Raw genomic sequence first — 27,049 nt, forward strand, 5'->3', positions numbered from 1 at the left:
TGAGAGTGTTAATCGTTCAGTCGTGTTTGACTCTTTGAGACCCCATGGACTGCAGCCCGCCAGTCTCCTCTGTCCATGGGATTGTCCAGGCAAGAATACTGGAGTGGGTTAACATTCCCGTCTCCAGGGGAGCTTCATGACCCAGGGATGGAACCCAGGTCTCCTGCACTGCAGGCAGATTCTTACCATCTGAGCCACCAGAGATCAAATGACAAGAAGGAGCTGGGGAATCAAGCCAGTCTGCCAGGTTCATCCCCATCACAGGGAGCAGAGAGAGGAAGGGCAGGAAAGACACACGCAGGCAAAGGGACAGAGCACACGGCATACTAAACACCGCAACAAAGATCTGAAACGATCAAAGGCTCTCCACGTGAGAAGCGGCACGTCGAGATCGCTGCCTGGAATTCTAACACCGGAGAACAAAACGAGGGGGAATCTAGTCTTTGATTGTGCAGCTAATGAAATTATAAATCAAAACCACAGGGAGAGCCTTCCGACTCAGGTTTGTAGCAGCACTTAAATGTTATTTATTTCAGAAAAGCTTCTCACTAGCATCCTTAGAAACAGCTTTGGGAAGGGACTAGGCAGCTTTGCAGGAAAAAAAAAAAAAAGCTTATTTCCAATCAGATCAAAGAAAACTGTATCTGGTATGTTGCTGTTATCATCACCTGACCTCCAGGCTTTTCTATAAAATGTAAGTATCTACTGTCTAGGCTTGAGCTTTAATAAGGGGTTACTGAATTTAAAAATGTGTTTCTATCACTTTGGGTGAAAATCATAGTGTGAACACTAGGTATTATAATTAATGCTTGCAAGGATAATCATGATCAAAATAAAAGAAAAAGTTTGTTGAAGCATGAGTCTTTGCAGCAAAAAATTTAAATTTAGCAGAGAAAAGTCTATTGTGCAAGCTGAACAAGCACTCATTAACGTAATGAATCCAATGATGTGTTTGAATTATTACAGTCATTTTTCCTTTTTAAAAATTTCAATGGTAATAGACTCCAAAACTAAAGAACAATCAGAAAGTGTGTTATGAGCAATTAAGATTTGTGGAAAACAGAAAATACCCAAAATGTCATAATTCCTCTAGCCCAAATACTGTTAGCGTGTTGGTATTTCAGTCACAAACCATTTACTGAAAGACCAAAATAGGAACCATTATTGAGAGTTCTGTGCTAGGAAATGGAGAGTCTCAAATTTGATTATAAGTCTAAACCACAGTGGCAACTTCCACTTCATAGCACAGGGGAGCGATGGGAAGGAGAAGCAGGAAAAGAAGGCATTTGCTCTCCTTGCCACCATCCTATAGCAACACAGTTCAAAGGATGCTAAGTGCTTGGCATCCCATAGAAAGTAAATCCATTGTCTGGATTCTCAACAGAGTTTGCTATCCCCAATTAGAACTGTGTTTCTAAATATGTTGCCTTTTCCCTGGTGGCTCAGACGGTAAAGAATCTCCCTGCAATGCAGGAGACCCAGGTTCAATCCTTGGATCAGGAAGATCCTCTGGAGAAAGGAATGGCAACCCACTCCAGTATTCTTGCCTGGGAAATCCTGTGGACAGAGGAGATTGGTGGCTACCGTCTCTGGGGTCACAAAGAGTAAGACACGACTGAGCGACTAACACTTTTCACTTGTCTAAACATATAAATAACCTCCAAGAGAAGGAAATCCCCACAGGAGTGAGAACTAAAGTCCCACAGAGAACTTTTTCCTCCCTCTGGTTGCAGTCTTCCTTGTCCTCAAAAATGTTTGAATCCAGCAGAATTAGACTTTCATTTCAGAATATGTAAGACCCAAAAGAGACTCCCAAAACTGAGATTCTGTGTCACCACACAATTTAGCACCAAATAACTCTGTACTGTTTTACCACGTGATATTTTTATGTGTGCTGTGCTCAACTCCCATGTAAACAATGTGACCAAGGTCAGGTCTCGTATTTCCCTGTTATCCAGTAGCCCACCTCACTCACCAAGCAGCTAGTACATGCTCAATAAGTACTGCTGATATGATTGACTCTGATTTTAAACTAAAACCCAAACTACTGCATAAACATGAATTACATTCTGAAATGCATCTCACCAGATATTTACAAGGTTCTCTCCCTTATTTCGTTCAGGCAGATGCTCACACAACGGCCCTTCAAAGAGGCCCTCTTTGACTATAAAATCAGAACTTCCTAACACTTTCCATCTCTGTATCCTGCTCTCTTTCTCTTCTTAGTATATAGTGAAAAAGCAAGAGAGTTCCAGAAAAACATCTATTTCTGCTTTATTGACTATCCTAAAGCCTTTGACTGTGTGGATCACAATAAACTGGAAAATTCTGAAAGAGATAGGAATACTAGACCACCTAACCTGCCTCTTGAGAAACCTATACGCAGGTCAGGAAGCAAGAGTTAGAACTGGGCATGGAACAACAGACTGGTTCCAAATAGGAAAAGGAGTACGTCAAGGCTGTATATTGTCACCCTGCTTATTTAACTTCTTTGCAGAGTACATTATGAGAAACGCTGGGCTGGAAGAAGCACAAGCTGGAATTAAGACTGCCAGGAGAAATATCAATAACCTCAGATATGCAGATGATACCACCCTTATGGCAGAAAGTAAAGAGGAACTAAAAAACCTCTTGATGAAAATGAAAGAGGAGAGTAAAAAGGTTGGCTTAAAGCTCAACATTCAGAAAATGAAGGTCATGGCATCTGGTCCCATTACTTCATGGGAAATAGATGGGGAAAAAGTAGAAACAGTGTCAGACTTTATATTTTGGGGCTCCAAAATCACTGCAGATGGTGACTGCAGCCATGAAATTAAAAGACGCTTACTCCTTGGAAGGAAAGTTATGACCAACCTAGATTGAAAAGCAGAGACATTATTTTGCCAACAAAGGTCCATCTAGTCAAGGCTATGGTTTTTCCAGTGGTCATGTATGGATGTGAGAGTTGGACTGTGAAGAAAGCTGAGTGCCGAAGAATTGACGCTTTTGAACTGTGGTGTTGGAGAAGACTCTTGAGGGCCCTTAGACTCTAAGGAGATCCAACCAGTCCATTCTAAAGGAGATCAGGCCTGGGTGTTCTTTGGAAGGAATGATGCTAAAGCTGAAACTCCAGTGCTCTGGCCACCTCATGTGAAGAGTTGACTCATTGGAAAAGTCTCTGATGCTGGGAGGGATTGGGGGCAGGAGGAAAAGGGGACGACAGAGGATGAGATGGCTGGATGGCATCACTGAAAAGATGGACATGAGTTTGAGTGAACTCCAGGAGTTGGTGATGGACAGGGAGGCCTGGCGTGCTGCGATTCATGGGGTCGCAAAGAGTCGGACATGACTGAGCAACTGAACTGAACTGAATTGAACTGAATTTGATGTATTACTGACGATATTCCCCACTAGAATGTGAGCTCCATGGTCTTTCTTGTTCACTGCCTTATTTCAGTGCCTAGAAAAGACCTGTTGAGAGTGAGACTCAATAAGCAAGTATGGAATAAATCAGTATGTGAATGAATTAAAAATTCATGAATACATGAAAACACATGAAAAATTATATAGAAAAATAAGTAGCTGGCCTAGAGAAGGTTTAAACTACCATAAAGGAAACCTTTTTAAAGATTTTTTATTTAGAATTTATACATGAAAGCCAAATAAATTTGACTTCACTGATTGACCACTGCAACAAGTTCAAATGATGCAAATGTATAAAATAAACCACTCACCTACTCTAAAAACAGACATTCTAAAGCATCTGAGGCATAGTTGCAAATTTTCTCCATGTACATAAAGCATAATAAATGATTGTTGTTGGTGGTGGTGGTGGTGGTGATGGTTAGTTACTAAGTCATGTCCAACTCTTTGTGACCCTGTGGACTGGAGACCACCAGGCTCCTCTGTCCATGGGACTTCCCAGGCAAGAATACTGGAGTAGGTTGCCATTTTCTTCTTCAGGGAATCTTCCTGACCCAGGGATCAAACCCGTGTCTCCGGCTTGGCAGGCAGATTCTTTACTGCTGAGCCACCAGGGAAGCCCAATAAGTAATTACTAATGAGTAAAAGGTTGTTAACATTCCATCCTTTTTGATGTGGAAGGATAGGAAGACCAGACAATTTGGACTGGAGGTGGAGAGTGTGAAACTGGGAATGAGGGCCCATTGGGCTGTTTCGGGTTGTAGTGACTTCTTCAAGCTATTACGGTGAGGATGTGTAGAGAAGGATGGGGAGGAACACACAATAAAGAAGCCAGAAAACCCAGAGATTAGAGCACCATTCCACTATGGCGCTAGGGTGAGTTATGTGGGTTCCCTTTGGCTGCAGGGTTCCCTTGCTCTCCATTCAGGGCTTGAACCATATGGAGAAGCTGCCTCCTCCTCTGTGTCCTTGCCTCTACCAATAGCAGGTATCTATTCACTGTCTTGTCCTCATGATCCTTAGGATTCTGTGTGTGTGTGTTTCCAGATTCTCCCTCTATATATACACATGACTGCTCTGAGGTCATGAACCTATCCTTGACCCAGGAGGAATGCCAGGATAGTGGAAGCATATTAGCATCGCAGAACGTGATGACCCAGGGGCTGAGCCATCTCCGCAGAAGTGGACAGTACCATGAACACGGGCACTTGTGACACTCATGTGGCCTGGATCCCAGCCCTCTCAGTTAGTAGCTCTAACCTAGCAAGTTATTCAGTATCTTTAAGCCTCAGTTTTCTTCGCTATAAAATGTGGAGAAAGATAGGAAATAAGAGAATTTATCTCATGAAGCTGTTCTGTATATTAAATTTTTTTAAGCATGAAAGTGATGAGCACCATACCTGGCATTGGGTAAGTAACATAATTAATATGTTATATTAATTATTTTTTAAGTATGAAGAGTACTTAGTACCATACCTGGCATTGGGTAAGTAACCCCCACATGCCGGCCAAATGTCAGCCTATTGGCCAACAAGACCATTTTATCCACCATGGCTTTCTGTGCACTCATTTTGATTTCTAAAATAGTGCATCACCATTTAAAAATGTTAGTGTTTGTTATAATTACTAAGTTTCTCTCTTACCCTCTTAAATATTGTGCCTCACTCACTTCATTCCTGATCTGGACCAGATCATGACAGTGATGCTGTGTTTCTGGATCCACTGGTTCAAGCAGCAACCTTCCAGAATCCCATCATCTGCATTTTAATGTTCAGGTTTTCCTTGCTACTCCCTCCTTTTCTGGACCATCCTGTTTCTCTTTATTGTTTTATCCCTATCTTGACTATTTTGTGATCGAGTTATTGATATCTAAGAATATTTCTGTTTGCCAAATTTGTGTCTGGAATAATGTCTGGACTTGAAGTAATGTCATTACATAGGAAGCTAGCATATTCATGTTTTAGAATTCTGTCCTTTGTGTCATTTTCAAGGAAAATTATTTTAAGCTTAAATAGAATGCAGAACTGCTGTTTTGTACATCAAGTGTCTGATAGAAAATGGAAGAGTTACGAAACAGAATTATCTTTAACCAAAAAAGTCTTAAATATCATTAATAAGTTAGAAGAAAATAAGTTTAAACCAAAGAATGTTTTAAGTAACTCTTCACTGAAGCCTAACGTGTTACTAAGAAAACTTGAACCCTAATAATGAATTTGCTAAACAGAATGTGTTTGCAAGACAGTCCAGGATTGATCTCAGCTAAAATATCTATAGAACGATTGAGAACTCCTCAAGAAAGAAGTAGCATAATATCTAGAGGTCAAAACCTCAAATGCCTCTCGAGGCCAGGAAAGCTGTGAAAGGCATCCGTTGGAGGGTGTTAGGAAGATGCAGATAGGGTGGGGTGAGGCAAATGCTGAACTGAAGATGCCTTGTCTTGTTCAAAGCGGGCAGCAGTCCCTTAGCTATGGTAGATCATTGTCATTTGGCTATCAACATTAAGGTGCTAGATATTTCAACTTTTCAGGACAAGCACAAATCCAGATATTGATATGAAAATACTCACATTTTATAATACTGGCACAGTATTTGATAAAAATCACTCAAATGGGCAAAACAAAACATGACTGCGTTGTGAATTCCCAATCTCTGCAGAATCATCTTGGGTATGAGAAAAGGGAGATGACTTATTTAGAAGGCAGCAGGAGAGCCACAGAGGTAGAAAACAAACTCTAGTTACCAGGGAGGGATAAACTGAAAGACTGAGAGTGACACATACACTAATAAGGACCTACTATACAGCACAGGGCCCTCCACCCAATACTCTGTAATGGCCTACATGGGAAAAGACTCTAAAAAAGTGGATACACATGAATACATATAATTGATTCACGTTGCTGTACACCCGAAACTAATACAACATTGTCAATCAACCATATTCCACTTTTTTTAAAAAAAGAAAAGGGAGAAAAGAGATACATTTTCATTCTTTCCTTCTGAAATCCTTTCTAGAGCTTTTCTGAATCATGGAAGATTTTATTTTATGCAAATTAAAACACCTTCTTTGTTTCAGTGAGGCTAAATGAAAAGGCCACTCAGAGAGGAAGGCGGTAGAAATCAAAGTTTTGACTTCAGAACAACCTGACACAAGGGTATTTAACCAACTTTTCTGAGTTGAAGTGTCAACGAATTTTTCAGAGCTAACACTTCCTTCCGTGAAAAGAAGCAGCTGCATTGCATTCTGATTGCTTTAGTGATCCTTCACGTCCTGTTCCAGAAAAACCTCCCCTAGTCTCTATCTCTTTTTTAAATTTATTTAATTTTTTTTTGTAATACCACAAACATTGTATATTGGGGTATAGCCAATTAACAATGTTGTAACAGTTTCAGGTGAACAGTGAAGGGACTCAGTCATACAGATACATGTATCCATTCTCCCCCAAAACCTCCTTCCCATCTAGGCTGGCACAAATGGAATCTAAAAAGAAATGATACAAATGAACTTATTTACAAAACAGAAAGAGACTCATAGACTTAAAAAAGGAACTCATGGTTGCCAGGGGGAAGAGATAGTTAGCTCTTTGGGAAGTTCATATACACACTGCTACATTTAAAATGGATAACCAACAAAGACCTACTGTATAACACATGGAACTCTATCTCTTATTAGATTTAAGTTCATTGGTTCCCCTTGTAGAATGACTGCCATTCCAAAACACTGGGTGTATCTCACAGGCCAGAAAAGCCCATTAGAGGACCAGCTTGAAGAGACATACCAGAACTCAAAGAAACACGGGGCAGTTGGGCCGTGACCATATGTAATATTTAACAAGGACAGCTATGCTTGGAGGCATTATTATTTTTCCTTTGCTCCAGAAATACACAGCTGATGGGCTTTGAGCAATCCTGCTCAGGCCTCACCTCCCACAGGATTTGTAAGAATACATTTGCTCTTTGATGAAAGGGATTCTTAAAACCACTGGCCTACACCCTCCTTGGAGCTGACTCTTTTGAGTTTGAGATGCTAGGCTGTAACCAAAGCAGGTCTGAGCATTCATTCTATCTCGGGAATGTCTCAGGATACTGGAGTTAGAGGAAAGAAGATAAGACTGAAGGGGACCCTTGACCTGGGCGGTAGGGGCATGAGACACGGAGGACCACAGGTTGGATAAGACAGGCTACTGATCACCACGGGGAGGGGAAAGAAAAGGATTAAGTGGAAAGTGAAATGACTCCAGTACCCCCTTCACAAATACCGTCACATTAAAAATCCATGATATTCTCCCAAAGCCTCAGCCCAAAGCTCATATTTGCCAAATACTATTCAATATAATACAAGTCCAAGAGGAGAAAAGGCACTGGACAGCCAGTCCCCTGGAGCGCAAGGCAACAGACTTTGACCTACATTGCTGAAATGCCCAGTGCGTCCTTTTGTGTCTTTTATGACTAAAATTCAGAAACGAGATGACTGTAAAACTTAGTGTCAGTGCATCTGATACATAGCCTTTGGTCCTTTGAACAATATTTGTCTCAAAAATTTCCCTCTTTCCAGAAAAATAAAATAGTATTTTTAAAACAACTGAAATATAAAAATGCTAATTAGGTGTGGTTTGTTTTTCTGAGGGAAAAAAATAGTGGGCTCACCTAAAACCTCTATTGTTGTGAGTCTGTGGGGATGGCCTCCATCTCTTTTAAATTCATCTTGCTGGTCTTGTCATTTTCTATTCTGGCTGCGTCTTTCAGAAAGCCACCGGGCATCTCGCACGACCACAGAAGCTTAACATGGATGAAGGATGATATGGACTCCACTTCAGGGAGCCTGATTTCCCTTCCATCTCCTGTCAGAACCTTCAGGGGGAATTGTCACTAGCAGAAAGCAGTGACTTTTAATTTCCCTTAAGCTAGATTCAGCGTTCAGATGCTCACAGCGATGTAAAAGGCCTAAATGACTCTTTCCGACGCCAGGAAGGATTGCATGGGCAGCCAGAATTTAACTCTTGGGTGCTATAAACTTAGCTCATGGCCTCTTCTTCCTAACTTGCCCAAATCTAGCTGCTACAACTAAAAACTTCCCTGTACTATTGCTGGATAAGGTTTCTCTCTTTCCTTACATTCCTCCAAGCGGGGCACAGATCATTCCTGGGGATGGCAGAGCCTCAGTACAGGAAAGACCCAGCCAAGAAGAGGAAACATGCCTGGGAAAATACACAAGCTGGAGCAGACACTGGAGGACAATCGAGCAAAGGCTCACAGTCATTTGTGAGAAGAAAATTATAAAGAAAAATTGACGTGGCAATTGTACTCCTTGGTATTTTCCCAAAGGAGATGAAAACTTCTGTCCACCCAGAAATGTGCACATAGATGCTTATAGCAGCTTTATTCACAATTGCCAAAACTTGGAAGCAATCAAGTTTTATCCATTCAGCAGGTGAATGGATAAACAAACTGTGGTTCATCAAGACAATGAAATATTGTTCAGTGCTAAAAGGAAATGAGCTATCACACCATGAAAAGACAGAAGAACGTTAAAACACTAAGTGAAAGAAGCCAATGTGGAAAGGTTCTATTATTCCAACTTTATTTTATTCTGGAAAAGGTAAAACAATGGAGACGAAAAAGATCAGTGGCTGCCAGAGGCTGGGGGTGGAGACACGAATAGGTAAAGCAGAGAGGGCCCTGGGGGCCGTGAAACTATTCTAAGTGAAACTGCAATGGTGCATGCATGTCAGTTATTTGTCCAAACCCAGAGAAGGAACATCCACAATGTATGTATATGAAAGTTGCTCAGTCGTGTCCGACTCTGCAACCCCATGAACTGTAGCCCGCCAGGCTCCTCTGTCCGTGGAATTCTCCAGACAAGAATACTGGAGAGGGTAGCCATTCCCATCTCCAGGAGATCTTCCCAACCCAGGGATCAAACCCAGGTCTCCTGCACTGCAGGCAGATTCTCTACCATCTGAATCATTAAGGAAGCCCCCATGGATTGCTCAGGTATAAATGGGGCCTGAGGTGTTTTTCAACATGCATATCAACATTTAGGAAGCTCTCAGATACTTGGTGCCAAAGAGAGGAGGATAGAGAAAAAAGGCACAAATATTAAGACAATCTGTTTGCGCTTGGAGGAAAGCTTATGGTTCTATGGAAAAGAGGGAAATTACACTCATTAAGAAGGAAGCTGAGGACTTCCCTGGGTGGTCCAGTGGCTAAGTGCTCCTAATGGTCTGTGCTCCCAATGCAGGGTGCCTGGGTTCAATCCCTGGTCAGGGAACTAGATTCCACATGCCAGAACTAAAGATCAAAGATTCCCAGTGCTGCAACTAAGACCTGGTACAGCCAAACTAACTAATTAATTAATTTTAAAAAGAAGGGGATTGGTAGGGGATGGTGTGGAAGGAAGAGATAATCATGGGCTAAACAGACAAGCCCCACCCGGCCTCCATGCTCCCAACTGGAATACTAACTCCCTACCAACTATAAACATCTGTGACCTAGGTCATCTAGCCAGTTAATGTTTCCTTCTGAATAAATCTTATATGTAAATGATATAATTCTAGGAACAAGGATAAGATCTTTCTACCAACTAAAAATTGTTCTCTGTTTGCTAATGCCAGAAATTCCACCCCTTCGACTCGATTTCATTAGCTCTGTCATCTATTAAAATGCAAATACACTTAGGAGAGATTACACTTTAAGCCAAATAATTCAAATGTAACTTACTGTGAATTTATTTTTAAGATCTGAAGAGATGGCTTTGATAAAAGCAAGGATATAGTAAACTCGAGATCACTAAATGTCATAGAAATGTTCAGGCCGGAGACTGAGAATATTTAAACCACACTGTTAACAGGCTCTGGCAATTCAATTTTCTTTTTGATTAAAATCGAAGGAAAACAGTGCTACCACTGAATGTTTGCAAAGCAACCAGAACACTGATTACATCTTATTTTTACCATTAACATTGTTAATAATCTTGAAAATATACTGGGGGAGCAGAAAGTCTTGTGGGAAGGAGACAGAATTTATTTATCCCAGCATAGCTCACTGAGGTTCTGCATTGGGGTGACAGAATATTCATCTCCCTGTCTATTCCCTCTATTTATTTTCATCTAAAATAAATTCCCTTGAGCTGAGGGGGGTCAACAAGAGGTTTGGATATTCCCATGTCCTACAAAATATATCTCAATATAAACTAACCTTAGTTCTCACCAGAATTTCTAGAAAGAGCAACAAGACATAGTACGACCTTAAATACAAGGCTTCAACCTTGGGGTCCTCTCGTGAGCATCCTGAATGACACAGCTACCATGCTAGTCTCCAAGGCCAGCTTTCCCTTCAAGTTCTGGTCAAAGAACACAGATAAAGCTCTGCCCTTAGTTCTCTTAGGGATACCAAGATATTTGGCACTTTGAAGCAAAAAGAAAATAAAACATAGAGGGGAAATAAAGAATAAAAACAGCCTGATTTGTACAGCAGAGGATCCTCCAGTGAGCTACTTCCAGGGCTCTAAAGCCCTGCCTTCTCACACTGTCCATGGGGTTCTCCAGGCAAGAATACTGCAGTGGGTTGCCAGATCAAACCAGTCAATCCTAAAGGAAATCAACCCTAAATATTCACTGGAAGGACTGATGTTGCAGCTGAAGCTCCAATACTTTGGCCACCTAACTCGAAGAGCTGATTCATTGCAAAAAAAAAAAAAAAAAAAAAAAAACCCTGATGCTGGGCCAAGATTGAAGGTAGGAGGAGAAAGAGAAGACAGAGGATGAGATGGTTGGATAGCATCACTGACTCAATGGACATGAGTTTGAGCAAGCCCCGGGAGTTGGTGAAAGAGAGAGGAGACTCGTGTGCTATAGTCTATGGGGTCTCAAAGAGTCAGACAAGACTGAGTGGCTAAATAGCAACACAACAAGGCCCTGCCGGTCCCAGACTCTCTTTTCCACTCTAGAGGCCCTTAGAGTATCGCGGTATGCACGTCGGAGCTATAAACTCTCATACCCCTGCACATAACATCTTGTGATCCACCACCAGGAATTCAGAGCTCCCCAGGGCTGCTGCCTCCCAGCCCTGCCCACTCAATCGCTGAGTCTAGTCTGAGACTTGCCTCTTCCCTGGTTAATGAGTGACCCCATCCTTCAGGACAGGCTTTCCCCTCACACATCTACCCCCATACAATCTCCCTTAGATACTGGTTAACTCCATAGTAGGTCCAATAGAGATTTTCCCCACATGACGGCATTAAGTACTTAGTCACTCAGTCGTGTCTGACTCTTTTCTACCCTATGGACTGAAGCCTGCCAGGCTCCTCTGTCCATGGGATTCTCCAGGCAAGAATACTGGAGTGGGTAGACATTCCCTTCTCCAGGGGATCTTTCCAACCCAGGGATTGAACCTGGGTCTCCCACATTGCAGGCAGATTCTTTACCATCTGGGCCCCCAGGGAAGCCCAATGGCTTTAAATCTATGTTTAAAAAAAAAAACATATATAAATACATGCACACCTGGAGAAGCGAGGGAAAATGAGCTGTTGAGTTTTACACCACAACCCCCACTGCACTGGAAGAAACAATCTTCAGATCAGGGTCCATCCATCTGTTTCTAACACCCTCATGCCTGGCACAGCATCTGCTGCAAGTAAGCACCCAATAAATAATTGTTCCTTTAAAGAATGAATGAAGGTATTCAGTGATTTCCCCCATTACTTAAAATTCAAAGTGAAAGACCAACTCAGCGCTCTGATGCTGCCCCTGATAAACTCTGATTTTAAGGACATCATCAATAAAGCCTCCACTGGTCAAGCTCCAGCACTAAATTCTCTCTGGTGCTCACTTTCCAATGTAAACACCCAACTATGCTAAGCCAGAGAGATAAACAACCCATTTGAGATGGGATCAACCAAGGCAAAGGCAATACTTTCAAAACTACATACAAATTCATTGAGGTCAAATGAATAGTCCTTTAGACTCGAAGCAAGAAAAATGCTACACATAGTAAGAGCTAGTATTGTTAGGTATCGACCATGTGCCAGGAAACAGGACAGGCACATCATTTTTGAAGTTTATTTAACTTTACTTGTTAGAAACTGTCATCCTCACTTTACAGACTTTAAAAGTAAGCTTTAGAGAAGTGTTTTGACCCATGTTTAGAATAAGTGTTGACTCACTTATTCAAGAGGTTGAAAAGCATGCACTTTGGAGCCAGGCTGTCTAGGTTTAAATTCCTAGATGGGTGTCTTAGTCCATCCAAGCTGCTATAACAAAATGCCACAGACTGGGTGGCTTCTAGCCAGCAGCATTTTTTTTTCTCTCACTGTTGTGGAGGCTGGAAGCCCGAGATCAGGGAACCAGTGTGCTCAGGTGAGGGTTGCAGACTTCCCACTGTGTCTTTACATGGTAGAAGGGTCTCTTTTAAAAAAGTATTAATTCCACTCATAAGAGCTCCGCCCTCAGGGACTTGAGCACCTCCCAAACGCCCCACCTCCTAATAACACCCCTTTTGGAGGCTAGGATTTCAATTTGGAGGGGGGATGCAGACATTCAGACTATAGCACTGGGGAAACACAGCGTAACGCACTTGTGTCTCAGTTTCCTCATCTACAAAACGGAGCTAGTAAGTGTGCCAGTCTCTCACGGCCAAATGCATCTTTCTGTGACCAGTTTATGATGTTAAGCTGGGACTCTGCAGACCACATCCCTGCTCAGTCAGCTGGGTTTTTTTTAGCTCCATCGGTAGGGGGCGCTAGCGAAGGCTACAGAGATGGAGGAGCAAGAAGGAACTCGCCTTTTCCTCCTGACTGTGGAACCACTGAAACCCATTTGTAGGGTTCTTGCAGAATGAGCCTCAGAGCCTGCTGCCAGCACCCTCTCCTCAGAGGCCTGCATTTCAGCTGTGTGTGGACCTTCCTTTAAGTGCGTGAGAAGTCTTAGTCACCCTCACTCTCTCCTTTGTCCCCTCAGCCCTGGGGCTGGCACCGCTTCCTATACCTTAGAGCAGGGGTCCCCAAGTCCTAGACCAGGGACTGGTACTGCTCTGCGGTCTGCTAGGAGCCGGGCTGCAGAGCAGCAGGCGAGCAGCGGGCAAGTCAGTGAGGCTCATGTGTATTTATTTACACCTGCTCTCCATCACTCACATTACCACCTGAGCAGGGACGGCACGAGATTCTGACTGGAGCGTGAGCCCTGCTGGGAACTGCGCATGCAAAGGATCTGGGCACCTCGCGTGTCACTGTCTCCCATCACCCCCAGATGGGAGCATCGAGTCACAGGGAAACAAGCTCAGGGCTCCCGCTGATTGTGCATTATGGCGAGCTGTACAATTATTTCCTTATATGTCACAATGTAATAAGAATATGTACATAACATACACAATGAATGTAATGCCCTTGAATTATCCCGAAACCATCCCCCTCGCCTCAACCCACAGAAAAACTGTCTTCCATGAAACCAGTCCCTGGTGTCAAAAAGGTTGAAGGATCACTGCCTTAGACTTCTCTTTTCATTCTTTCCATTATCTATTTGACAACTTTAGAACAGATTAACAGTTGTTCACGTCAAATTCTCTCTGTTCAAATTATTGGTGTGATTTACTCTCCTGACCAACCCTGAGGGACACAAGAACACCTGCCTAGCGTATTAAATGAATTGGACCTTGTAAAGTGCTCACGCCTATCTGGAGCACAGGACTGGCCATATCGAGGTCAGCGATCACTTTCTGGAAAGTGTTGAACCTGGGTTAGAGCCCAGGTCTGCCCATCTTCTTTCCAGCCAACATGATGTTTCTCTACTAAATAAAGCTACAATCTGCTCAGGCACTGGCCTTAGTGCTTTCTTAGAAGTCACCTCTTTTAATATGCTTAAACATCTCTCAGGTGTTTCTTCCCTCTAACAACTGACATCAAGAAAGGTCCTCTGTGCCAAGATATCCATTATCCTGAGAGGTTTGGCAAGTTATCCAAACACTGCAAATGTCTACACTAGAAGAATAATTTTTTTAGCGCAAACTTCTCCAAATCCTAATACACCTGTTTACATCATTGCCCTACGTGTCACTGGCAATTAGCATAATTTAAACACAATGTGTGTGCATTCAAGGATTAAAATTTTGGAATTTCAAATTTTCTATTGTTTTGTACATTGAAAACATCAATGATATATTGTATAATTTAAAAAATCGTAGTGTACCTATTTTGTGCTAGGCACTGGGTTATCAGTATTTTCACATATATTATCTCATTTCATGGTTAAAATATACTATGTTACGAGACAATCATCTTCATACAAATATGTCCAAGGTCACATGAGTAGTAAAATGACAGACTCAAGAATTGAACCCAATTCTTTCTGACTCTGAGCTCATGATTTAGCCAATTCAACACAGATCATAGGTGAGGGTCATTCTGCATAGCAGATGCTGAGGGAACAAAGTTTAGAAAAAATGTGGACGGAGACAGGAACACATTCCTTCACTGTGAAGGGCTAAGAAAATATAAGAGCTGAACCTGGGAGTGTACCTTCTGACCTTGCTTTCAGAATTGTTTCAGAATTGTTTGTAAGCCATGGAGAATTCTGAGCTTCTGTCACTGGGTATCTAGATTACCTCTCATTCCATTTCATTTCAAGGATCTCTCTCCAATTTCAGTTTTGCTATTATGGAGGCAAAGTAAATGAAAATCAAAAACACTTTGTTTCTGGGTATACCCCTGCCTTCCAAAATCAAGTCACTCTTTACAGGAAAAATATATATGAGCACTCACCAAAATAATCATTTTTGAAAGGAACAATGCAGAGGACAAAACATACCTTTTGCTTGGTGCTTGCTTTCAGGCCAACTCGGGAGTGACTTGTGGACTAGAGGAAAAAAGAGAAAGAAATTTACAAAGAATACAATATAATGGTAAAAAACAAACAAACAACAACAACAAAAAAAAACAATATAATGGTAGAACTGATTCTGAAGTGACTTCTAGAAGGTATACATTTTCAGTTAAAATCCTTTCCCCTGACCTTCCTTCACAGCCTCTAGAAATCTAAGAATAGAAGCCAAGCAAAGATTCCAGTGTGGAGTTTTGCATATTGAATGGAAGGCTGTTTAAGTCCTGGAGCTGAGATGGCAAAGACGCACCCACATTTTGTCAATGCCCGCCTCATATGTACCGACTCAGCATCTCTCCTAGAGGACGCGGGCAGAAACTGAAAATTGCAACGTATGAGGAAATACTTCCAGGGATAAGAAGGCAAAGCAAAAGGAGGGGAAATGAATAAAAGAGGAGGAAAGGAAAAATGAAGGAGAAAAGAGGGAAAAAAGGCTCCATAAATATTAGAAAAAGATAAAACAGAGGCAGAATGAAGAGAAGGGGACATTTATGGCAAGGTTTCCAAGAGCATTTCAATAGGACAGCTTCTAATCTCTGCTGATTTTAATGAATTCTAAGTAGATGGAAACAAAGCTCTCAAAAAAATTAGTTCTTTTTTTTTTTTTAATTTTCCAGCTTGTTCATGGTTATCTAATCTTATTTGCAATTAGAAAGGTAAAACAACCATTGATCAAGAATATTTTGGTAGGGAGTTTTTCAAGTTTACTATGTTTAGCATTCAGATAATGAATACATTGGACTTCTCAGGTGGCATTAGTGGTGAAGAACCCACCTGACAATGCAGGAGACATGAGAGACTCAGGTTATATCCCTGGGTCAGGAAGATCCCCTTGAGTAGGAAATGGCAACGCACTCCAGTATTCTTCCTGGAGAATCCCATGGACAGAGGAGCCTGGCGGGCTACAGTCTATAGGGTTGCAAACAGTCGGACACAACTGAGTGCACACACACACACACACACACACACAGCCTCACCAGAAAAATCATAAACTCTTGGTAAGCTATCAAGCTCACAGTAACAGATACAAGTTTTCCAAAACTCTAATTTTCACTTGAAAGCTTTGAACTTTATTATGAGCAACAAATACTGTCAGTTGCTTTTCTTGAAGTGACAGGCTCACTTGACTTATTTTTGTGAACATGTCTGCCAGCTACGTGAGTCTGAATAAGCATAGTTCACCTATCACTTATCCTTTGAAGTTAAAATGGTGTTTTATGAAAACAGAGGCGAGTTTGGCTCACAATTCAATCACAGAAGTGCTTTTCTTCCAGTCACTGAATGTTTATATGCAGTAGAAATGCTTTATGCATGCATCCCATTATGTCACATAAAATATTAAGAAGATGATACTAAAATTTCAAAGGTTGAATTTAGTCAACCTAATAATTTGTCCTACTTCATCAAGGGTATTTTTAAGTGAAACTGGTATTTTATCTCCTGCAATACAGATGCACAATGGTGAAATTATAATGGATACCAGTACAGCTTGGTGCTACTGCCTTAATCCACAATAAAGTATCAACAGTTTTAGTTACCATGGCTCTTGCACAATCAGTGCAGATGTTAGTAAAAAAAGAAGCAAAGAGAGAGTTTTGACTTCTCAGATTTCCTTTGAGAATTGCCAATCTTGGTCATTTAAAGCACTTAGTTCACTTCAGTTCAGTCGCTCAGTCATGTCCGACTCTTTGCGACCACATGAATCGCAGCACGCCAGGCCTCCCTGTCCATCACCAACTCCCAGAGTTCACTCAGACTCACATCCATCGAGTCAGTGATGCCATCCACCATCTCATCCTCTGTCGTCCCCTTCTCCTCCTGCCCCCAATCCCTCCCAGCATCAGGGTCTTTTCCAATGAGTCAACTCTTTGCATGAGGTGGCCAAAGTACTGAGGTTTCAGCTTTAGCATCATTCCTTCCAAAGAAATCCCAGGGTTGATCTCCTTCAGAATGGACTGGTTGGATCTCCTTGCAGTCTAAGGGACTCTCAAGAGTCTTCTCCAATGCCACAGTTCAAAAGCATCAATTCTTTGGCGCTCAGCCTTCTTCACAGTCCAACTCTCACATCCATACACGACCACTGGAAAAACCATAGCCTTGACTAGACGGTCCTTAGTCGGCAAAGTAATGTCTCTGCTTTGCAATATGCTATCTAGGTTGGTCATAACTTTTCTTCCAAGGAGTAAGAGTCTTTTAATTTCATGGCTGCAATCACCATCTGCAGTGATTTTGGAGCCCCAAAAAATAAAGTCTGACACTGTTTCCACTGTTTCCCCATCTATTTCCCATGGAGTGATGGGACCAGATGCCATGATCTTAGTTTTCTGAATGTTGAGCTTTAAGACAACTTTTTCACTCTCCTCTTTCACTTTCATCAAGAGGCTTTTTAGTTCCTCTTCACTTTCTGCCATAAGGGTGGTATCATCTGCATATCTGAGGTTATTGATATTTCTCCCAGCAATCTTGATTCCAGCTTGTGTTTCTTCCAGTCCAGTGTTTCTCATGATGTACTCTGCATAGAAGTTAAATAAGCAGGGTGACAATATACAGCCTTGACATACTCCTTTTCCTATTTGGAACCAGTCTGTTGTTCCATGCCCAGTTCTAACTGTTGCTTCCTGACCTGCATATAGGTTTCTCAAGAGGCAGGTTAGGTGGTCTGGTATTCCCATCTCTTTCAGAATTTTCCACAGTTTATTGTGATCCACACAGTCAAAGGCTTTGGCATAGTCAATAAAGCAGAAATAGATGTTTTTGTGGAACTCTCTTGCTTTTTCCATGATCCAGCGGATGTTGGCAATTTGATCTCTGGTTCCTCTGCCTTTTCTGAAACCAGCTTGAACATCAGGAAGTTCACAGTTCACATATTGCTGAAGTCTGGCTTGGAGAATTTTGAGCATTGCTTTACTAGCATGTGAGATGAGTGCAATTGTGCAGTAGTTTGAGCATTCTTTGGCATTGCCTTTCTTTGGGATTGGAATGAAAACTGACCTTTTCCAGTCCTGTGGCCACTGCTGAGTTTTCCAAATTTGCTGGCATATTGAGTGTAGCACTTTCACAGCATCATCTTTCAGGATTTGAAATAGCTCTACTGGAATTCCATCACCTCCACTAGCCTTGTTCATAGTGATGCTTTCTAAGGCCTACTTGACTTCACATTCCGGGATGTCTGGCTCTAGATGAGTGATCACACCATCGTGATTATCCAGGTCATGAAGATCCTTTTTGTACAGTTCTTCTGTGTATTCTTGCCACCTCTTCTTAATATCTTCCACTTCTGTTAGGTCCAGACCATTTCTGTCCTTTATCGAGCTCATCTTTGCACGAAATATTCCCTTGGTATCTCTAATTTCTTGAAGAGATCTCTAGTCTTTCCCATTCTGTTCTTTTCCTCTATTTCTTTGCATTGATCGCTGAAGAAGGCTTTCTTATCTCTTCTTGCTATTCTTTGGAACTCTGCATTCAGATGCTTATCTTTCCTTTTCTCCTTGGCTTTTCGCTTCTCTTCTTTTCACAGCTATTTGTAAGGCTTCCCCAGAGAGCCATTTTGCTTTTTTGCATTTCTTTTCCATGGAGATGGTCTTGATCCCTGTCTCCTGTACAATGTCACGAACCTCAGTCCATAGTTCATCAGGCACTCTATCTATCAGATCTAGGCCCTTAAATCTATTTCTCACTTCCACTGTATAATCATAAGGGATTTGATTGAGGTCATACCTGAATCGTCTAGCGGTTTTCCCTGCTTTCTTCAATTTCAGTCTGAATTTGGTAATAAAGAGTTCATGATCTGAGCCACAGTCAGCTCCTGGTCTTGTTTTTGTTGACTGTATAGAGCTTCTCCATCTTTGACTGCAGAGAATATAATCAATCTGATTTCAGTGTTGACCATCTGGTGATGTCCATGTGTAGAGTCTTCTCTTGTGTTGTTGGAAGAGGGTGTTTGCTATGACCAGTGCATTCTCTTGGCAAAACTCTATTAGTCTTTGCCCTGCTTCATTCCATATTCCAAGGCCAAATTTGCCTGTTACTCCAGGTGTTTCTTCACTTCCTACTTTTGCATTCCAGTCCCCTATAATGAAAAGGACATCTTTTGGGGGTGTTAGTTCTAAAAGGTCTTGTAGGTCTTCATAGAACCGTTCAACTTCAGCTTCTTCAGCGTTACTGGTTGGGGCATAGACTTGGATTACTGTGATACTGAATGGTTTGCTTTGGAAACGAACAGAGATCATTCTGCCGTTTTTGAGATTGCATCCAAGTACTGCATTTTGGACTCTTCTGTTGACCATGATGGCTACTCCATTTCTTCTGAGGGATTCCTGCCTGCAGTAGTAGATATGATGGTCATCTGAGTTAAATTCACCCATTCCAGTCCATTTTAGTTCACTGATTCCTAGAATGTCGACGTTCACTCTTGCCATCTCCTGTTTGACCACTTCCAGTTTGCCTTGATTCATGGACCTGACATTCCAGGTTCCTACACAATATTGCTCTTTACAGCATGGGACATTGCTTCTGTCACCAGTCACATCCACAGCTGGGTATCGTTTTTGCTTTGGCTCCATCCCTTCATTCTTTCTGGAGTTATTTCTCCACTGACCTCCAGTAGCATATTGGGCACCTACTGACCTGGGGAGTACCTCTTTCAGTATCCTATCATTTTGCCTTTTCATACTGTTAAGCCAGTGGTAATTAGACTCTCAAAGTAACTAGACATTCAGAAAAATGGAACTTAGCAGGAACAAAACCAGTGAAAAGCAAGGGGTCATTGTCCCTACCTCCTTCCTGCTGCCTTAGAAGAGAGACCAAGAGACCAATCAGGAGAATACTTGCTTCTGTTAGGAGCTGGAATGTTTCCCCCCAGAATTGATATGCTGAATTCCTAACTCCCAACACCTTAGAATGTGACCATATTTCGAGGTAGGTCTTATGAAGAGGTATATAAGGTAAAATGAGGTTCTATGAGTAAGTCTAACCCAATAACAGTATGAAAAAGCAAAAAAGATATGACATGGGAAGATTGAGCCCCCCAGGTTGATAGGTATTCAATATGCTACCAGGGAAGAGCAGAGAAATAGCTCCAGAAAGAGATTTGGGCCAATGTGGAAATGATGCTCAGCTGTGGATGTGTCTGGTGGTGAAGGTGAAGTACAAAGACAGCAAGGAGATCAAACCAGTCAATCCTAAAGGTAACCAACCCTGAGTATTCATCAGAAGGATGATGCTGAAGCTGAAACTCCAATACTTTGGCCACCTGATGTGAAGAGCCGACTCACTGGAAAAGACCCTGATCCTGGGAAAGACAGAAGGCACGAGAAGAAGGGAGCAACAGAGGATGAGATGGTTGGATGGCATCACAGACTCAATGGACATGAGCTTAAGAAACCTCTGGGAGATGGTGAAGAGCAGAGGAGCCTGGAGTACTGCAGTTCATGGGGTTGCAGAGACAGACACAACTTAGCAACTAAACAATGAAAATCAGCCCAATATGCCTGGCACTCTTATAAAATGAAGAGATTAAGACAAAGACAACACACATGCATAGAGGAGAAATAAGGTGAAGACAAAGAAGACACCATCTTTAAGCCAAAGAAAGAGATCTCACCAGAAACCAGTTCTGCTGACACCTTGTTCTTGGGTTTCTAGCCTCCAGAGATGTAAGAAAATAGTAATTTCTGTTGTCTAAACCACCCAGCCTGTGGTATTTTGCTTTGTAACCCTAGCAAGCCGATATTACATAGACCCTAACAAATCTACCCAAAAGAAGTCAAGAATCCAAAAATGGAGGTCCAGCAAAACCAAGTCCTGAATCAAAAGGGACCGTTATCGTTATCATCACATTCCTAGTCAACCACAAACACCCTAAGGAAAAATGTCTGGACCAGTGGTTCTCAAACTTTAGAGTTCACAAAAAATCATTGAGGGGGCTCTTAACTATGCAATTTGCTGAAACCCAACTCTAGAAATTTCAGGTCAGGAGGTCTGGAGTGGCTCCCAGCAATGCGCACGTTAACAAGCAGATAAGGAAATTCAGATAGATACATGGAAACTCAAATAGATACATGGACCACTTGCCTGCCAAGGATGGTGGTAACTTGGGGTGAGAAGTAGGAAAATATGGAAAATGGTGTTAAATCCCTCTCCCTCTCTCTTTGTCTTTGAAGAATACAAGTAAATGAACCTCTTTCCCTTTCTCTTTTAAATGTCTGGTGTTAAAATTCTTAATTTGACTGAATCTGTGGGTGGGCCAGGATAATTGAAACAGGCTGAATGTTGGTAAATTATTCAAACTAGTCCAAAAGCAGATCTACAACAATTCTTTAACCTCTCCAGGTTATAAACATAAGCACAAAAAAATCTGTTTATTTATATTTTTAGAAATGTGGTTGGGTTTCTATATTATCGTAAATGCCATAAACATCCTTGAATGTGGCCTTTGTACTGAACTTGAAGTCATAATAGCAGACATGACCCAAAGCACAAGACTTCCATTTATAAAAGGGATAAAAAACTGTGATGGTTAATTTTATGTCAATTTGACTGGGCCAAGGGATGCCCAGATAGCTGGTAAAACATCATTTCTGGGTATGTCTATGAGAATGTTTCTGGAAGAGATTATTAGCACTTGATTCAACAGACTAAGAAACGAGATCCATCCTCATCAGTATGGGTGGGCACCATCCTACCCACTGGGGCCTCAAATGGGACCAGAGGCTAAGGAAAAGCAAATTCCCTGTCTTCTTGAGTTGGGATGCTCATCTCCTCCTGCTCTTGAGGAATTAGGTACGTGTGTATATATAGATCTATATATACAGATATAATTTATCTATATAAAGATATAATATATCTATATATACAGACATAATTTTTAATATATACATACATATTTCCTACTGGTTCTGTTTGTCTGGAGAACACTGACCAATACAAAAGCCAATCCAATTCAAGAGAAATAACATTTTCATTTGACATTAAATGAGTCCTTTGATCTCTCTTGGTAAATGTCTTATCTAGGCAGAATGGAGGTTGGGCCTGATAAAATATCACCTGCATGATACAGATCAAGCTATACATTCAGTCCCCACTTAAAAACTTCTGACCTTCTAAAAATTTCTTTCTTTAGTTAGGTGTTGAGGACTTGGAGCTTATTTTCCCCTTAGAAGTAATTTTATAGGCTATAACACAAAGGCCTATTTAACCTCTGATATAATCGAAATGCTCTGCAAGTACAATAAAAAAAAATTGTATACTGTGAGTCAGGAAGATCCCCTGGAGTAGAAAATGGCAATCCATGCCAGTATTCTTGCTTGGGAAATCCCATGAAGAGAGGAGCCTGGCGGGCTAAAGTCCATAGGGTCACAGAGATGGACATGACTGAAGCGATTTAGCACATGCAGGCACTGTACTATTTATATGAGAATAAATGCCGAAGGAAGAATTTAGAACAGTCTAGGGTAGGAGAAGGCAATGGCACCCCACTCCAGTACTCTTGCCTGGAAAATCCCATGGACGGAGAAGCCTGGTGGGCTGCAGTCCATGGGGTCACTAAGAGTCGGACACAACTGAGCAACTTCACTTTCACTTTTCACTTTCATGCATTAGAGAAGGAAATGGCAACCCACTTCAGTGTTCTTGCCTGGAGAATCCCAGGGACGGGGGGAGCCTGATGGGCTGCCATCTCTGGGGTCGCACAGAGTTGGACACAACTGAAGTGACTTAGCAGCAGCAGCAGCAGCAGGATAGCAAAAATCAGAGAATACCCAGAAACTGTGTTGACAAATAATTGTTTCAAGAGAAAGAAAGGAAGTTGTAGGGAAAAGGTAATAGATAATTCTGGTAGGCTGCAGTCCAGAGGGTGGCAAAGAGTTGGAAATGACTGAGCGACTTCCCTTTCACTTATCACTTTCATGCATTGGAGAAGGAAATGGCAACCCACTCCAATGTTCTCGCCTGGAGAATTCCAGGGATGGGGAAGCCTGGCACAGAGTCAGACACAACTGAAGTGACTTAGCAGCAGCAGCAGCAGCAGTAGCCTACCCATAAGGCTAAGCCTCTGCCCTTACTACACACAGTGTACATAAAAACAAGGCAGTAGCAGGTGAAGAAAACATAAAAGAAATCCATGATTTTCTTCTATAGTTAAATGACACCAAGCTGTCCTGGGATTCTGACTTGAACTCTTATAAGTCAGTGTTCATTAAACCCGTGGGTTCTGTAAGTTACTCCAAAGTTCAAAATAGCAAGAGGTGAATCTGACTGTGTTTTCCAGAGCTGCTTAGGAAAATGGGCATTCTGACATCTAAGTCTGCAGTTGTGGTTGAGTATATAACAGGCAGGGCTTGATCAGAAACCAGAAGGGAATTCAAGTGACCTCCCAGTACATACCACCCCCATGGCCCACCAGTGATCCTATCCACGTCGGAAAAGGGCCTCTTTTCTCTGCTACTTTTAGCAGAATTAGGACATGTTTCAGTTTTCTCTACCAACATGAAGAATTCAATTTAAACCCCAGGAAGAAACTGACAAGGGAGGATTCTTGAACATGGGCTCTGGTCTGAGTTCCCTTAATTGGAGCTGCAGGCTAATTTTACAGGCTCAATCTGCAAATGGGGTGATTAGCAACCCAATAAGTCATGTGAGTTTGAGCTGACTCTCTTAGCAGGCTGTACCCAGAAGTGTCACCCCATGTTCAGAGGCTGGAACAAGGGACACCTCTGAGCTGAGGTGACATAAGAAAACCTTCCACTTCTTGTCCTTGTCTGTGCCTGCCTTCCAGAATACAAAAGAAGAGATGGCTGAAACGGAAAGGTTCGAAACAGAAGAGCGTCTGGCACTTCCTGATTTTTCAGGTGATAACCATGCAGTCAGGACTGCACAGTACTGAAAGGAGATACTGCCTTGTCCTGGGCATTGTTTTTTAATCTAGTCATCTTTGGAACAAATCAGGCAGACAGCTGAATTCAAAAGGCCTATGACGTTCGGAACTGCAGTTTTCATAAGGTGGGACCACCACCTCCTTAACTGAGGGAGAGGGGAAATTTCTGACTCTTCAACAGAAAACTGAGGCATCTTTCCTTTCCAGTATAAATAACTGGGACAAAATTCCTCTCTGGTCACTGAGCTGCTGTCAGGTCCTTCTAAAGTCCCTGTCTCTGATTTGATTCTCTTCCCACACTTTGGGTCACTGGACAGCTGTGGACTCAGCTCGATCTGTGGACCTCACCCCTGTCGTGGTGAGTCAGCATCAGTTGCTACTGGACATCTGTCTGTCTGTCTCTCTGATAACAGTGCCTGATCACTGTATCAGTGGGGCTCCCAGCAGGAGACAGAGGGCACCCTAAAGAGAGTTGCACAGAGATGTAGATAGGATCAAGGGAAACCAGTAATAAGAGTGGGGACACACCTTGGCTAACATCAGCGGTTAGTAATTATCACCACTGACCGCAGGGCGAGCTGTATCCTAGGGGAGGTCACCACAGGGAGCACTGCCGCTTCCACAGGGCAACCCCGCTGGTAAAGAGGCAGAGAAGCCCACCCCCTCCCAGCACCTGTCACAAAACCAGGTGGAAGCCAGAGGACAGGGGACTCAGCATCTGCAGAAGTTAGCCTCCCCTTAACATCTTGAGCATCAGCACTTCAGCCCTTCTTTGGGAAATGCCACCTTCCCGTGCCTTTTCCCTTGGTCATAAATAAGTATTTTGTGGTGAGACTACGCATGTGTCCATTCTTCAAAGTCCTGCATCAACGTTCAATGTGCGTCAGTTTGAACTCATAGTTGCCTGTTTTAGTCAGTGGGTATCAGCCTCCAGGGGCTTCCCAAGTAGCTCAGCGGTAAAGAATCCACCTACCAATGCAGGAGACGCAGGTTCCATCCTGGGGTTGGGAAAAACCCCTGGAGGAGGAAATGGCAACCCACTCCAGTATTCCTGCCTGGAGAATCCCATGGACAGAGGAGCCTGGCAGGCTACAGTCCATGGGGTCACAAAGAGTCAAACACGACTGAGTGACTGAGCATGCATGCTATTTATATTAAAGCGCAAATGGTCCCAGAGGCAGCCAGCAGGGCCCTTCACACTGCTTCTGAGTCCTTCGGACATGCCCTTCTCATGCTCTGAGCACCTCCTCACTTTCATGTACAAAATGCTGCAGGCTCAGCTTGCGCCTTCCCGCCCCCATTCTTCAATCAGCCATTTCTCCAAGACCCCTGGCTCCTTTCAGTGGAGAATGGTATTTAGAAGCCATAGAATATATACATTTAAAAAGCAATACCTACTGCAGAGACACACATTTATATTTATACTTTACATCCCTTTCCATCTATCTATCCATCCATCCATCCACCTGTTCATCCACAGCAAGAAAATCACGGATTCCCACCAATACCTCCAAATCCACTGCCAGAGAGTTGGTTTCACTTTTTTCCCTTTCCATATTTGTACCACATTTCTCTCTTGCCCTGCCTGGGCCCAGACCCTCTCCTGGTGCTGACTGTCCCCCACAGGGAGAGCCTTCTCAGGGGCTGACACCTCACTCTGGGCCACCTACACCCACAGACACCCTCCTCATCCACCTGGGCCCCAACACTCTGGGCCTGGCCATTCTCCATCTGGACGTCCCCTTCGTCCCACCTGATCTCCAGCACCTACACGGGGTGGACGCCTCCTCACCCCACACAGGCTTTGACACAACACACTGATCAGCCCTCCTGCTGGATGCTCTCGTTAACCCCCTTGGACTCTAACACCCTGCACAGACCACTCTCCCTCTGGGGTGCCCTCCTCACCCCAACTGGGTACAACACCCTGCTCTGTGCCCACCCCTGCCCGCAGTGAAGTCTCCTGCTTGATAGGAGACTTAATGGGTTTTGAACTGAATGGCTCAGCAACAGAAAGGAAAAGACAAGAAGAAGAAAAGAAACAGAAAGCAAAGAACATGAGTATTAACTTGATAGATTATAAGCCAAAGGGCATTAGTGGCCATGTTACCCCCATCACAAAGAACTGCCTAAGAAAAATGCCAATACAGGGATAGGATACAAAGGCTGCCAAGAGACAGATTTCCAATATCATGGGAACATCTGGGTCCAGCCATGCCTGAAGCCAGATATACGATCATATTTTCACTATGTAAAGCAATAATTAAATTATGTGTTCAAGCTAGTTTCAATTGGGATTTATGTCACAAGCAACTGGCAATGTCTTAATAAATAGCATTACCTTCATTTTAAATCTATTTCTTGTATTGTGGTATAATTCTATAACTGACTGGGGTTCTGCAATATATCTAATCAGTTCAGTTCAGTTCAGTCACTCAGTCGTGTCTGACTCTTTGCGACCCCGTGAATCGCAGCACGCCAGGCCTCCCTGTCCATCACCAACTCCTGGAGTTCACTCAGACTCACGTCTATCGAGTCAGTGATGCCATCCAGCCATCACATCCTCTGTTTTCCCCTTCTCCTCCTGCCCCCAATCCCTCCCAGCATCAGAGTCTTTTCCAATGAGTCAACTCTTCACATGAGGTGGCCAAAATACTGGAGGAGTTTCAGCTTTAGTATCATTCCTTCCAAAGAAATCCCAGGGCTGATCTCCTTCAGAATGGACTGGTTGGATCTCCTTGCAGTCCAAGGGACTCTCAAGAGTCTTCTCCAACACCACAATTCAAAAGCATCAATTCTTCGGTGCTCAGCCTTCTTCACAGTCCAACTCTCATATCCACACATGACCACAGGAAAAACCATAGCCTTGACTAGATAGACCTTTGTTGGCAAAGTAATGTCTCTGCTT

General features: G+C 42.7%; 1 protein-coding gene across 1 annotated transcript in view; it reads right to left on the reverse strand.

Moving 5' to 3' along the window:
- Positions 1–27,049, reverse strand: part of LOC102172613 (ras-GEF domain-containing family member 1B) — a 669,201-nt gene that overhangs the window by 503,057 nt on the left and 139,095 nt on the right. Inside the window, exon 2 of the mRNA XM_018049636.1 lies at positions 15,198–15,245. Within this exon, the coding sequence (XP_017905125.1) occupies positions 15,198–15,245 (48 nt within the window). The remainder of the gene's footprint in view (positions 1–15,197; positions 15,246–27,049) is intronic.

This window comes from Capra hircus, chromosome 6 (assembly GCF_001704415.2).
Source record: "Capra hircus breed San Clemente chromosome 6, ASM170441v1, whole genome shotgun sequence".
Classification (NCBI taxonomy): Eukaryota; Metazoa; Chordata; class Mammalia; order Artiodactyla; family Bovidae; genus Capra; species Capra hircus.